This window comes from Equus asinus, chromosome 3 (assembly GCF_041296235.1).
Source record: "Equus asinus isolate D_3611 breed Donkey chromosome 3, EquAss-T2T_v2, whole genome shotgun sequence".
Classification (NCBI taxonomy): Eukaryota; Metazoa; Chordata; class Mammalia; order Perissodactyla; family Equidae; genus Equus; species Equus asinus.
In genome coordinates this window covers 156,851,051-156,865,792 of record NC_091792.1, presented here as the reverse complement: position 1 = coordinate 156,865,792, position 14,742 = coordinate 156,851,051, and the positions used below count along the sequence as shown (strand labels likewise).

At 55.5% G+C, this 14,742-nt stretch overlaps 1 protein-coding gene across 3 annotated transcripts in view; it reads left to right on the top strand.

The window, feature by feature from the left end:
• Nucleotides 1–2,379: 2,379 nt before the first annotated feature.
• PPP2R2C (protein phosphatase 2 regulatory subunit Bgamma) overlaps nt 2,380–14,742 on the top strand; it is a 141,291-nt gene continuing 128,928 nt past the window's right edge. The window contains exon 1 of one of the 3 annotated variants that reach the window (XM_044767858.2): nt 2,380–2,583. In XM_044767858.2, coding sequence (XP_044623793.1) covers nt 2,514–2,583 — 70 coding nt within the window. In that variant the 5' untranslated portion in view covers nt 2,380–2,513. Of the gene's footprint in view, nt 2,661–5,770; nt 5,892–14,742 lie in introns of those variants that run through there. The other 2 variants (XM_044767859.2, XM_070506268.1) reach the window with 2 other exon arrangements.

Genomic DNA, 14,742 nt, shown 5'->3' with positions numbered 1-14,742 from the left:
GGGCGTGCAGAGGGGCCAATGCTGAGCCTCAGGGCCTAGCCAGGTTGGAGGCCACCAAGTCCGGGCTCCCCCGCCTGGCTCAGAAGCTGACGAAGCGGGTGGACTGCCGCATCGGGCCAGGGCAAGGCCCTTATCACTGTGGTCCAGGGCATCCCAGAAGACGGGGTGGGTGTTTCAGCAGAACTAACAGATAGCGAGGATGGGGTGAGAGGGTCTCCCCAAGATCAGAGAGGCGAAGCTCAGCATGACGATGACCATATCTAACGTTCTGGAGCACCGATGAGGCCAGGACCCTGCTGAGCATGAATTGACCACACCAATCCTGGGATCAGATTCATTATACAGGTGAGGTTGCGCTTGCTTGGGCCCCCTCACTGTCGAGACTTGAACCCAGCCTGTCCATCTTCCAGTGTCTGAGGCTGCAGCCACTTTGCCATCCTGAGCTGGAGAGGTGAGGAGGGTACGGACAGGGAGTGAGGGGCCAGGCATTGGAGCAGACCAGGCTGGTGGGTGAGAGAGGACGTGGACGTCAGCCTCCTCCAAGATGTGGAGCAAGCACATCCTGAGGTTCCTTGCGTTTACTAGTCCTTGCCCTGAATCTGCACACCTGTGCTGGGAGGTGGATGTTGTGAAAGCTGAGGCTGGGGCAGGTGGGGGACCTGCCCCAGGTCACTCAGCAAGCAGGTGGTGGCACTGGCAGAGCCCCCAGGCTTCTCCTGGGTCCCGCCTCTTCCATTGCACTGCAGGGTGCTGCGGGGGGTGGGGGGCTGAGAAGAGGCGGTGAGGAGGGCTTTCACCTCCTGGAGGTCCATTCTGGGCATTTCTATCCAATGAAAGCCCAGCTCCAGCTGGCAAAACTCCCTTCCATTCCCCAGCAAGAAACCTCAGGGGGCGTCCACCTGCCCTAGTTTTTCCTACAACCCCCTCCTCCCAGCCCCAGCCCCTTCGGGACTCGCCCACCCCACTGCACTTGGGGAGCTGCCTGCAGTCTCTGAAAAACCAGTTGAGAGGAGCAGAGAGCATCACAGAATTGTGGGACCAGGGGAAACCAGCTCCCCCTCCCACCTGGGGCTGGAGCCCCCTTGGGGACCCCTCCAAGGCAGTCGGCACATTCCTCCCCCTCCCTTCCCAAGGAGGTTTGCTGAACACCTGGGAAGGCCTGCTGGTCCCGGGGGCTGATCCACTCCCTCCCCAGCACCTCTGAAGCCCCCACTGAGGCCTGTGCTCTGTGCCTTGAGTCCTTGGGCAAGGGGTCAGCTTGGAGGAGGTGGCAGCTCGACAAGATGGGACACATTTTTTGAAGCCCTGCTCTGTGCCAGGCACTGTGTACAATGAGAGGCGGGGTGACTAAGGGACAGGAGGTCCCTTCCTGTGAGAAGCCCTGGGTTTGGCGGGGTGGGAGATGGGGTGGAGGGACCCTCATTTTCCAGCCCATTTTTGGAGTGTACCCAGAGCTGTTCCCACCCTTCCTCTCACCAGTAAGTAGAAAGGGGAGCATGAGGAGAGGTCACAGATCTCTGCCTAGAGGAGGCCAACCACCCCAGCCATCTCCTCCAGAGTTTTGCCTTGTAGGGGGCTGACCCTCCTGGCCCCTCGGTCCGGCCCCCAGCTTCTTCCCACGGGTCCAGGGTGGGCTCCGGAGGGCCCTCACAACGGGTCTGACCCACCCTCTTCTACCAGTGAAGGGAACCGTGTCCTCGCCCCTCGGAAGATGCTCTCCTTCTCCAGGTGCGCCACCTTCAGCTGCGCCCCCATCCCCTCCTGGTCCTTCCGGTCGCTGCCCGCCTGCCCTCCCTTCTTCTGAGTCCCCATCCATTGGCCGTCTCTTCCAGAATTGGAGCACCTGGGCACCCAAGGTGCCCCCAAAAGCTCAGCTGACCAGCGCCCAGGCCCAGGCTGGCCATCTCCTTCCTCCCTTCCCCCTGGCGCGCCCAGGTACCGAAGGTGCCCAAGCGCGAGGGCCTGAGCCCGCGGGGCCGCCTCGGCCGGGCGCGGCTCCACCTGCAGGGCGCTCGGCGGCCGGCGCGCGGCGGGCGGCGCGGGCCGCGGGGGCGGAGGAGCGGGCGGCGCGAGGGAGGGGCCTGCGACAGCGGCGGCGGCCGCCCCAGCCCGCGCAGCCCGCCTCGGCCCCGGCTCGGTCGGCGCAGCGCCGCGCGCGTCCCCTCCCGCCGCCGCCGTCGCCGCCGCCGCAGCGAGCGCCCCGCACCAGGCCGCCGCCGCCGCGGGCGCACGGACGCAGCGCGCCCCGGCCGGCCGGCATGCGCGCCCGGGCCCCGGCCCGCCCCCACCCGCGGCCGCCGCCCGCCCGCCGCGCGCTCGCCTGACCGCGGCGCCCGCCCCGGCCGCCCGCCCGTCCCCGGCCGCCCCCGGCCGCGATGCCCGCCCCCCGGGGCCCCGGCGGCCCGCGCCCCTGCTAGGCTGCGGCGGCATGGCCCGCGCGCCCGGCGCGACCTCTGCGGATTGCATCGGTGTGCGGCGGCGGGGCATGCCCAGGGCACCGGGCACGGCCTTCAATGGGCGAGGACACGGACACGCGGAAAATTAACCACAGCTTCCTGCGGGATCACAGCTATGTGACTGAAGGTAACGTACGTGTTGTCTGAGGCCCCCTCCGGCCGGCCGCGGCGTGGGGATGCCGTCGCACCGAATGCCCTCCGAAGGTTTGGACCGCGCGCTGTGTGTCGTGTCCCCCCACCCCACCCCACCCCACCCCGCCCGGGTCCGGGAGGGAGGGAGCCCGAGGGCGCCGGCCTCCGCTGCCCAGCCGCCCGAGAGGGCAGCGCCCTCCTCCGCGCCGCCCTCCGGCAGGGGCAGACAGCTTTCCGCCCCCGGGCCTGGTGCCATCCTGAATCGGCCGGCCCTGGCCATCATTTTCAAAACGGCCATCCCTACGGCTAACCTGGGGAAGAAATCCCGGGGAAATTTAATGGCTCAGAATGCTGGGTTTGCCATTTCAGCCCTGCCCAAAGCTCGCAGAATTTTCTAGGCTGCTCACTCCCCGGAGACGAAGAGGGACCCAGAAAAAAAATCCATTGCCGGATTCGCCTGAGAGGCTCGCTGTCCTCGGCCCCTCCCTGGGCCTCCAGAGGCAGGGTCCCATAGTGGGTGGGAGAAGCGGCTGGTTTGGGGTTGGTTTTTATTCCTAGAGTTATACTAGCTGGCCCCAAACTGTCAGAATTTTCCAAAAAAGTGGACTGTGCCACCCCAAATGGGCCGTGCATTTGAAATCCCCTAAATTGGCCGTAGATGCCCAAGCCCAACCCCCACCCTGAGGCTGGCGGAATCCAGAGGGTCAGCGCCCCGCTCCCATAGGCCGGTAACCTCCAAGGGTCCCTCTGCTCCACCTCCCCGGGGGACGGTGGGGACCGCTGCCGAGCCCGCTGCAGCCCGGCGCCCGCGGAGCGAAGTCTCCAACGAGGATGGGGAGAGCTAGCCGCGGGCTGTCCGCCTGCAGCGGTGGGGGTTCTGGGCTGGAGACCTTCCCGGGCTTAGGGATTTCGGGACTGCCTGCGTCTTCCCTAGGGGCTGCTGGGCTCGTTGCAGAAGTGTTTGCGGGTTTTTAGCAAGAGGTCCCCTGGTGGCTGCCCCTGTAGGAGGGGCCCTGGGCATTGCGCGCCGCGGTGCTCGTGCGCGTGGGTGCCTGTGTCAGGGACCCTGTGTGGGCCCGGCGGCGGTGACTCCGCTCCCGGGTGGTGTCCGCCGGAAATGAGGCCAGACCCGGTAGCCGGAGCCCTGCGGAGGCCGAGGCCGGGAGCGCTGGGCCAGCGTCGGGCGGGCTCCGTGGCCTCCGGGCGGGGAGTGCAGAGGCTGGGCTGGGCGTGTAGCCTGGGCGGAGGGATGCTGAGGGTGGCGCTCCCCGCATCGCGCTTAGACCCGCTGAGTCATGCTTTGCTGATGGGTGTGTGTGAGGGGAGAGGGGGCAGGGCTGCCCAGGGCTGCGTGGCTGGTGAGGGCTGGCCGCAAGCTACGGCTTCTCGGGGACCTTTGTCGCCTGCCTTGGTGAGGTGGAGGAAGGATCAGTGCGGGTTGGCGTGTTCCTTCTGCTGCCAGCCTGCTGAGTGGCGGAGGGGGAAACAGGCCTCTGGCTGCTGGCAGGGGCCCCAGTGGTCTGGCCCTGGCACAGACAGGGGTTGTTGGCAGGTGCTTCTGGTCTGGCTTTCCGGAGGAAGCCTGGGGTTTCCCATCTCCACATCCAGGGCGATGGACAGGGCTCAGGGCTTTGTGGTTAAGAGTAGAAAGCGCCAGGCCTGACCCATGGTGGACATTTGCAGACGTGAATTCCTTCTTCATTCTCCACCAGCCCCTTTCTTTCATAAATCTGCCAGCTCTCAGCAGGCGCGAGCCGGGGCAAGTGCATCGTTATAAGGGTGAGAAGTGATGATTTTAATGCCCCTTCCTTCATTCGACAAGTATTTACTGAGCACCCACAGTGCCAGTCCTGTGTGAGCCCTAGGGCTGGACAGAGCACCTGCCCTCGGGCCCTCTGATGTTGAGGAGAGTCTCCTCTCGCTGTCTCAGTTTCCCCGTCTGTAAAATGGAGTGGATGATACCATCTTTCCCACAGTCTGGCGAGTAGGTGAGATGGTGGATGGAGGAGGCACCTCGGAACCATAAACCGTGCACTGGCAGCTAAAGTGTGTTGAGCACCTGTGTGCCCTGGGGCCTCACACATGAGGTCCACACACCCTTACACCCAGTCCATAGATGAGGAAACTGAGGCTCGGCCTTTGTCCACATCCCAGGCTGAGTGCTGGTTGCCTATAGGGCATAGGGCTCAGGTGCTAAGGATGCAGAGAGGATCCAGATCAGAAATTCCTGTCCTCAGGGAGTGAAAGCAATAACAATAATTATTAGAATTAGAATTAGATGAGATTCTGGCCTCCCTGCTTGAAAATGGACTTCCACACTATTGCATCTTGCTTACATGCTGTGCTGAGAGCATAGGGTCCGTCACTGATTTGGATGTCAGATAGACTTGTGTTCAAATCCTGCTTCTGACTCTGCATATGCTGTGCAGCCTTGGATAAGTTACTAAACCTTTCTGAGTATCACTTTCTCTCTTTGTAAAGGGAGATATAATAATGATTTATCTTACAGGGTTGTTGGGACAATTAGTGATTATGCTAATATAGAAAGCACCCAGCATAGTATTAGGTCTAATTGGAGGCATTTAATAAACAACACTGCTATAATTTAAAACTTTCGTTCCTGGAAAGAGCTTCAGGAGCAAATAGTGGATGCTAAGAGTTCTCAAACGACCCAGGTGTGCAAATTTCTCTTCTGCTTGGTCATTTGGTCCACCAGCACTTGCTCACTACACTCCAGTGGCTCTGATATACTCCTGTTTCTTAAGCAGGCCATTTTCTTTCTTGTCTCAGGGCCTTTGCACTGGCTGTGTCTTCTGCCTGAAACAGTCACCTGCTTTTCTCATGGCTGACTCCTCATCCTTTAGGTCTCAAGTTAAACGGCATGTTCGCCAGTGGGAGTCCTGCTTGAGTTCCTGCATCTCTTCTTATAAAAAACTCAAAAACCTTGGGAAGAGTTGAGGTTTTGTTAGTCATTCACACCTTGGTGTGAATTAGTCAGAACACCTTTTTTTCCTCCTAACTCTTGGCTCAGCTCAGCTGAATGAGGGTTGTTGTGATCATTAAGTGTGGGTGCAGGCCACCTGGGGGCACAGAGAACTTTGCAAAGATGAGTGGGTGTTGCAGAGAGCAGCACAGTGGAGGCTCTTAGGAGAATGGAAGGACCTGGGCCCTAGAGAAAGGCCCCGAGGGATAGGAGGATGCCAGGAGTCTCTGTTCCGACTTTTCTCAAGAGCTGGATGTGGCCCCAGGAGGGATGCTTCCTGGCTGTGTTCTCTTGCTGCAGCCCCGGGACTCAGCGTTCGGGTGAGTTGGACAGGTGTTTCCAGGCTAGACTGGATCTGTGAAATGCATTCATTCTCCTGCATGCAGCAGGGGTTACCGAGTACATCCTCCTCTGGGTCTGGCCCTGGTCAGGCAGTGGCGGACCAGACCCAGGAGCTCCTGGCCCAGGGGAGGTGGTAGATGCTGATGAGGTAGATTGTGGCAGTGACTGGGTCCCTTTGGGAAGCAGCAGTCGCTCCCAGACGCCTGATGGGTAAGTCACGTTGGGGGCACGCTTTTGTGCTGGGACCACGGGCGCGGCTTTCCCTCCCTCAAGCACCTCAGCCGTTGAACCCTGTTGTCTGCATGTGCCTCTTTCATCCGTGGAAAGGAATGCACCTGTCCCCGTAACCCCCTGTCCTTGCCATCCTCGTGGGTTCCGTGTGATTTCAGAGTGATCTGTTTATCCCCACAGAGTCGTCCTGAGTTTATAGTTGAGGAGGTGAAGCGGGGCTCAGAGGAGTGCAGTGACTCGCCCGGGAAGTGGTTAAGATCAGGAGGGCGGCCCAGGCCTGTCTGAACCGGCATTTAGGCGGTTTCCGCCGCCTTCGTGTTTTGAACTAGCTGTGCCCTGGATGGCATCAGTTTTCTGCCCAGGCTGGCCAAACACCCAGCATTCAGGCAGATGTGCATTCTGTGGTGCGTATTGTGGCTGATCTCCCCACCCGCCTGTCCCCCTTCACACCACCGAGAACACAGGTGGTTCCCAGCAAGAGACCTGTGGCCATGGGCTGGACGAGCTTGGTCCAATGGTAATCCCATCGCTCTTGCAGTGACTGGTTCCAGGATGGACGTGGGAGTTCGTTCTGGAGGTCGAGCGGAAGGTAGAGAGGGCTGCAGGGGGCCAGTCCCTCTCTTGTGTGGCACATGGAAGCCCCATGGTTGCCGGCAGCCACCTTGAGGGCGTGAAGGGAGTAAGTTTTAAGCCAACAACACAGTTGATGGCAGAGCAAAGAGTGAGTGAGAAGTGGGGATGTGGGTGACATCTGTGACTTCTTGTGTTAACCAGGCCTGACGTCCACCCGCCTCTGGGCTTCCAGTTCCTTGAGCTGGTACATTTATTTCCTCACCGTTACGCACTTTGAGCCGACACTCTGTTACTTGCAGCCAACAGCACCCCTGCTTGCACAGCCTTTCCTTTATCGGGAAACCCAGGAGCCCTGTCCCTCGTGACCTAGACTCGAGATACATAAAACCAGGAGGGACTTTGATTTACTTGCTTTCTGTTTTAGGAATCTTCTTTGATCTCTTGTAATTCACTTAAGTCAAAATCGCCAAGTTCTGTTTTCCCCTCCTGGGCCCTACTGAGGGGGCGGCTCCAGCCAGATGAGATATCCCCAGGTCTGGTGCCAGGGGACCTGTGTGCCTGGTGGGGTCTGGCTCTGGGTCTGCAATCTCGGGCAGGTCACACAGTCTCTCGGAGCCTTAGTTTCTTCTCCGGCTTGTTGCTTAGATCACTTGTAACCGGGGCTGTACATCTCCGTGAAGCCCCCACCCTGCTTCGCGACGGGAATCCTCCTGGTGAACTTGCGGCATTTGATTACACCGCCTGGAGTATGTGCTCGTGCCCAGCCCAGGCCCAGGGGCACAGGCAGCACTTAGCAAGTATTGATATCCGTTCTTTAGCGGTAAGAGTTAGATTGGCCTGTAAAACTATCATCAGACTGGCTAACCCAACTCCGTCCCTAACCCATGGGGAAACTGAGGCTGGGGGGGGTGGTTACTTGTGGCACCGACCTAAAGCCAGCCCAGAGGGAGGGCCTGGAGGGTCAGCCGTCAATTTTTGAAAATCAGGGCGTGGACTGCTCAGATCTTTCTTCCTTTTGCTTCCATTGAGGAGCGTCGCTTCCACAAGCTTTCTTGGGGTTCCACGGCTTATGCTGTCTCTGCCTCAGGGGTGGGGCAGGGAAGGAGGCCGCGATGGGACACCGCTGGGTGCCCTCCACCAAATCCCATCCCCTCTCAGCCTCAGTTTCCCTGCACTGCCTCCTGCCCTGGGTTGTCCCAGGCTCTGATGAGCAAAGGCCTTGTGGACTCCACAGGCCCCCTGTGTGGAGGGGTTATTGTTGTCCCTCTCCCAAACCGCCGCGTGGACCACCCATACACCCCGCTGTGAGCTATCATCAGCGCTGACTCGGAGGTTGGTACAGACACGCAGTAGGGTGTTTTTCATTTTCTTTCTGTGAGATGGAAATCAAATTCTAATATAGTTTTTCCACATGATCTCCTGGTTGTCTTAACTTGCTACAGCTTTTGGGTTTTGTCCTTAAAGCCCTCAGAGCTAAGGGGGGTTTTTGCCAGAGGTGTTTTAGGTCTTGAGAACCGGAAGAGTGGCTGTGCACTGCTGGGCTCGGTCGGGAGGACTACAGAGCAGCAACGCGGATGACGAGGGCAGCGGTCTCCAGTGTGCCTCGCAGGGAGACACGCTGTTGGCAATCTCTGATAGTTCTTTCCGGTCTTTTGTAAGTGCCCATGTCTGTTTTTAATAAAAGCTGTAATCTCTCTCTATAAACCATTTTGAAGGCTATTTTTCTGATTAAGCATGAGATTATAAGAATTTTCCAGTGCTTTGCTCCAGGGCTGGCTTCACGGGTGTGCCGCCTGTGCGGTCATATAGGGTCCCCTACTCAGAAGGGCCGTGTGCTTGGTTGAATGCTCTGCTGTCACCATCTTGAAATTTTTAATACTTTTATCTTTGAACCTGTGTTTTGTAAGTGACGTCTGATGGGATAGTGGAGCATGCGCACAAGCAGAGGTGACACATGCAACAAGTGTTTCCGCTGTTCCTCACGCAGCTTCCGTAACACACTTACCTGTGTTCACTCTGAGCGTCGCTGAGCCTCCCATGTGTTGTGGGGCCACCAGAATCCTGCGATTGCGCGCCAGATCAGTGTGTCTGTGGTTGTGTGAGCGGAAGTGCTGACAGCCCTGAGATGCCATGCTGTCGGCCTGAACCCGAACTTGTCCGGAATGCAGAAGGGAGGCGGCGACATTCTGAGAAGCATGAGGACCAAGTACCCTGGCACATCCTTTCTTACTCATGTTACCTCCCTGTGTTAGCTGCTCACTGATGCTGAAATGATGACACTGAAGGAAAAAGAAGATAGGACAACAGCAGCTTCCTTTCTTTTCAGCCCTTATTTGTCATTGAGCCAAGAGTAGAGATGTGTGCCTAGAATGTGCGAGCATCGCAAAGTGAAATAGAAACAGATGAGTTGGTTCCGTGCAGGGTTGCCCCTGCTCTGGGAGGAACGAGGAGCATTTGCCTGTAGAAGCCAGCAGTTTCAGGTGGTGGATTTCAGTGCTTCTGCATTCCGGTTCAGTGCGCTTCGATTTGCATTTAAAGCTGAAACTGTATAATAGAACGATGAGCAATAAAATTCACGCTAATAATTTAAACTTTTTTTCTTTATTTCAGTTGGCATTAAATCGCAAATAAATAACACCATAAGAAGTCATGGAAAAAATGAAAAAGCTTTGTATTTTAGTACCTTTAATGACACTTTCCCCTTGCTTTTTGCACAAGGGGCTCTGCGTTTTCATTTTGCACTGGGCCGGGAAATGCTATAATTGGCCCTACTTTGCTGTCGGGGGAAGGCTGGAATTCCTGGGGGTGGGGACTCCTTGGCCCGCCTCCCACCTCCTTGGCTTTTGTGATTGGTCGGAGTGGTGACAGCCTGTCACCCATTGGGCAGCCTTTCCCTCTTGGGCGGGGCTACGGTGTTAAAGGGCCCTGCTCCTCCCCGCGCTCTGGGGCCCTCACCCCGTGGGCTGTGCTGGGGCCGGCCTGCGGTGCCCTCCTGTTAGAGTCCAGCCTTCGGACTTCTTCCTCCCCACAGGCCCAGCAGGAGGGGCAGTCGGGTAGGGGGTCTCTAGCTCGGTTTTTCCTCCAAGTTTACCATTAATAAAGCAGATTTTTTTGACCTCCCTCTTGCTGTCCACCTTCCCTGTGTGTTCTCAAGTCCTGGGGGGCAGTGAGGGGGAAGTGGTTACCTCAGCCCGGCCCCCAACCCCCACCCCCACCCCCGCCTCCAAATTCCATCTTTTTATTGGCTGCAAACTATTCCCACAATAGATGTGTCATAGTTTAATTAATTGCCCTCTGATTGTTGGACAATTATGTTGCTTTTTTTCTTTTGTAACTAAAACTGAATGAATGAACATTATTTGTACATGAAGACCCCCTACTCCCATCCCTCCCCCAACTGTGGAATAATTTCTTCAGAGAGAGTGCTGTGCATGCAATTTTATGTAAAAATTATGAACGGGTTTAGTATTCTCGACACATATTGCCAAATGATTCTCCAGAAAGTTTCTCTATTTTACCACATGCTGATCAGCATTAGGTATTCTAATTTGTGTGACCTTTGCAAATATCAGAGATGAAAAGTATTTGTTTTAATTCATGTCTGAATACCAATGAGATGGAACGTTTTTTCCCCTTTTGTTTTACAGACATGTCCTGACCCCCTTATATGCCGGGGGGACGCTAGAGACCTTAGAGAACAAGGTTACTGCTGTCACTCACTCACTCATTCATTCGTTTATTCGACAGCTATTCCTGGAGCGCCTACTATGTGCTAGGCACAGAAGAAGCCTTGTCACTAGGGCAGAGAGAGTGAGGGTGGGGTTGAGAGAAAGAGAGAAGAGAGCTGAGGCCAGAGCCCACGGTTCACCAACGTCTAAGGGACAGAGAACAAGGACTCTGTGATGGTGACAGAGTTGGGGTGGCCACCGAGGCAGGAGGAAAACAGGAGGACTGTGGAGTCACAGACCCAAGACGATCCCCGGAAGGAAGGAAGGGAGAGAAAGAGGGAGGCGGGAAGGATGGATCCCCAGCATGAAGGCTGCCAAGCTGTCAGGTGGGACCATGGGAAGCTGTGCTCTGGCTCCTCCTGTTTCAGGTGCTCGCACCGCTGGCAGCCGGTCCCCGGTCCCCTCTGGCTCTGCTTTGTTGATGCCGTCTTTCCACGAGCCTTTGATCCTTCGTAGTCTGCCCCCCTTCCGCGCCGCTTCTCCCTGTCTGTATGCAGAACGGTTGGCTCTCTCTTCTCCCTCCAGGATGCCCCTCGCCCAAGTCTTACTGCCTCTGGGGCAAACGCTCCAGGTCCCAGAAGGCTCCTTCGAGAGCTCCGCACTCCTGGTTTCGTTTTGTTCTTCTTAAGATGTGGGCCCGTCCCTCCCAGGGTCTCGGATGCCATTGAGAGAGTGGGCCGCCTCCGGAGAGAGTCTGGAGGAGTCTGCAAGCCCACAGCGCCCTGGGGATCCTGCTGGTTGAACCGGGCCCTACAAAGAGAAGCACATTGCGGGTCAGCCCTCGTGTAAAATGACCCATGTGGACTTCAGTATTAAATAATTATAAAACAAACACAACAGCCGTTGTTATGGTTAACCATTTTATTGAGTACCTACTATGTGCCAGATGCTAAGTACATCATCTTAGTGGATCTTCACAAAACCCAACGTTATGTGTATTATCCCCATCTTACAGAGGAGAAAACTGAGCCTCGGCACTTGTCTGAGTCACACGTGTAAGAGGCAGAGCTGGGGTTTGCACGCAGGCCATCCGCCTGCAGACCCGCACTGCTGACCTCCACGTTGCGTGGTGGGACCAACAGGGCAGGGCAGGCGGTCCATTCCAGTTCTGATCATGCGCCTGGCTTGGGAGGGTCTTGGGTTTGACCCCAGGGCTGCTTGGTGTGGTGCTCAGGCCGCGTGTGCAGCAATGCGTCTGTTACAGCCGCATGTGGGGCTAAAAGCATTAGAGAAGGGTCAGAAGGAGAAGGGCTCCCCTCAGCCGTATCGGTGGGAGGAGGGGTATGGTCACAGCTCTACAGAGGACAGGCCCTTTGGCCCTGAAGGGAGTGGCATTCTCCAGGTTAGGGGTGATGGTGTGTTGGGACTCGGCATTCTAGTCCATTCCAGGCAGGAGGAACAGCATGTGTGAAGTGACAGATGATTGTCCCCTGACGGCATCCAGCCTCCTCTGCCTGAGCCCAGGAGGCAGTTGCCAGCCTGCTGGGGAGCAGGGCCACTTGGGAGCTGCTGTGCTGCCCAGGACGGGCGCTGCCTCCTTGCACAGTGGGAGCCATTGTCCCCCAGAACCCTGGGCTGAATGGCGCATTGAGGCAGAACAAAGGCAGCTCAGAGGTCCCGGCTGCCCCAAGCGGGGACGGGATCTCCAACTGCAGGCCAAAGGCCTCCTCTGGGCGGGCCTGGCCTCCTGTACCCGGTCCCCACCCCCGCCCCAAGTGGAGGTTGCAGCCCTGACACCTGGGGCTCCCGATGCTGGAGGCTGGGACCTGGACCCCGGGCTGAGCTCCCGCTCTGGCACAGCTGTGAGCCTTTGGCTGGTTCTTCTGCCTCAGAACCAATTTCCCCATCTGTCAAGCAGAGAGAGAACTACCAGTGGGCTTTTCGTGAGAATTAAGTGAAATAATGTACCTACTGTACACGAATCTCAATAAAAGGGAACTACTTCCATCATTATCAGCTTTTGAATTTTTTTCCAGTTTCAAAAAAGTTTTAATGAAAACTTTCAAATATGTACAGAAGTAGAGAAAATAGCATATGGAATTGTTCCTCTCCCATCCCCTCGCTTCAGCTGTTCTCCAGATTTTGCCATACTTCCTTCATTTACTTTCTCCTTTTGGCTGAAGCATTTCTAAGCAAATTCAAGACTCCCGTCACTTGACCCCCTTCCCCCCATCAGCAGGCATCTGTGAACGCTAAGGGCATTTCTTACATAAGCAGTTACCACCATCCCACCTTGCAAAATGAGTACTGATTTCTTCCCATCTAAATTCTGCTCCCTCTTAGCAATGTCCCCAGTTGTCTCAGAAATGTGTTTTTTTAGTTGGTTGGTTTGACCCAGGATGCAGGGTCATGCCCTGTACCTACATCTGTCTCTTAAGTCTTTTCTGATCGAGGCCAGTCCTCCATCCCATTTTCATACCACTGGCTGCTAAAGACACTCGTTACTGTTTTGTAAGGATTATGGTTTCACCGCCACTGTCCCTAACCCGTGTCTGGATCCCAGGTTTGGAAGGCTGAGGGGTGGTTGCCTGGATCCTGGGAATCAGCCCCGGGGGTGCCCCTTCCTCCTGCCAGGACCTCCTCACCTCCCATCGGCTGAGAGACCCTGGCGGGTTGTTCAGCCGGTGCACACGTCTCCAACCAAGACCTTCCCAGATTGCAGGTTCCTGAGCAAAGTAAATGGGTTCTCTTTTAAGCCATTGAGTTTTGAGGTGATTTGTTAAACAGCAGTAGAAAATGGAATAGTCATGGATTCCCAAAGCTGAATTCCCAGTCCTGCCCAACGCCTGCTCCTTCTGACATCCCCTGTCCAGCTACAGTGCTCTCTCCTTGATTCTGTGGTTCCCTCAGAGCCTTCCAGTAACTTCCTTCTTGCTTCTGTTAGCCTGCGTCAATTTGTGTTTCTTATAACTGAAGAACTCTCTCAGTCCCAGCCAGGAGGGGTGGCTCGGATCATAAGATGGGACTGGCACCCGGGCCTTTCTGAAACACAGGGCCCAGAGTCCTGTCCCACGCAACGTCAGTAGATACATACCTTGGACATGTCTGCTTCCTCCGTGCACTGCTCCTCTGTACTCCACCAGGTGCTGGGTAAACGTGTTTGAATGACTGAGTGAGTGCACAAACGGCACATCTTCACATCTGACCTCAGAGCAGTCCAGAGTTTTTTTTCTTTAACCAAATGCCACACCTTCCCCTGGCCAAATTTCCTGACTATAAACAATCTTCACTGTGCACCGTTCCAATATGTACACGTTCCAGTCACCACAGTTCCGTTCAATATAATGCCAGTCCCCCAAGCACACGGTCCAGATTTCAGCTACCATGGTTTACGGAACTGTGAGTAATTGCATTAAGGACAAACTTTGCCACCACTTCCTCGGGCCACAAACCACGAAGTTAATAATGTTTGTGCGTCGTGATTCATGACCAAGTCTCTTCTTTCAGCATCTTTCGCTGGTTGATCACTGTGCTTCTGTCAGTTCACACACAGACAGCGAAGCATGTGGAGGTGTTGCCTCCTTGTCTCCCCGTGATGAACTTGTGTGACGTTTTACAAAGATGCACCATCAAAGAGGGAATTGTCCCACAAAGATGAGGGTCAGCAAAACAAAAACAAAAACAGATAAGTGATGATGCTGGAGGAGAAATTTAGATGGAATGTAAATAGAGTTATAGGAAAAATCGCTGACCCTGGGGATGTTGAAGCTGCTGCCATTCGAGACTCTTCTGCACAGCCAGAGGAAAAGTGAAGCTGAACTTATCGATGTAAGTGAGGAGAGTGGCTGTGACCAAAAGGGTGAAGACATCCCAGAAGAAGTGACGCCAGGAAAACGTTTCATGTTAAAGGAACCCTTGAAGATATTTCACAATGTTGAAAGCACAAAGGATAAAATCTTGGAATCTGACCTAAGTTAGAAAGACAATTCTCCAAGGAGTGGAAGAGATGCTTGCCCTGTGTAGTGAGTGAGGCAACAAGCGGAAGAAGTCAGTCCTGGTCACACTACTCTCGATACATCTGTTGCAAAGAAATAAAATCCTTGAATTCTCAATGTTTCTAATGTTTTAAATTACTGTGTACTAAGTAAATATTAGTTTTACTATTTTTAATTTCCCTTTACATTTGTAACCACCAATAAGAGAGTTTTTAATATCTTGGAAAAAAGTTTAAAGCTTATGGAACATTTGTAATTTCCACATTGATTAGTGAGATCCCTTTGAATGGGTTCAGCATGCATGGCCACTTCTGTGGTCCCCGGAGTGAGAACTCCCTGCATTTTTTCCAAATGGGCAGTGG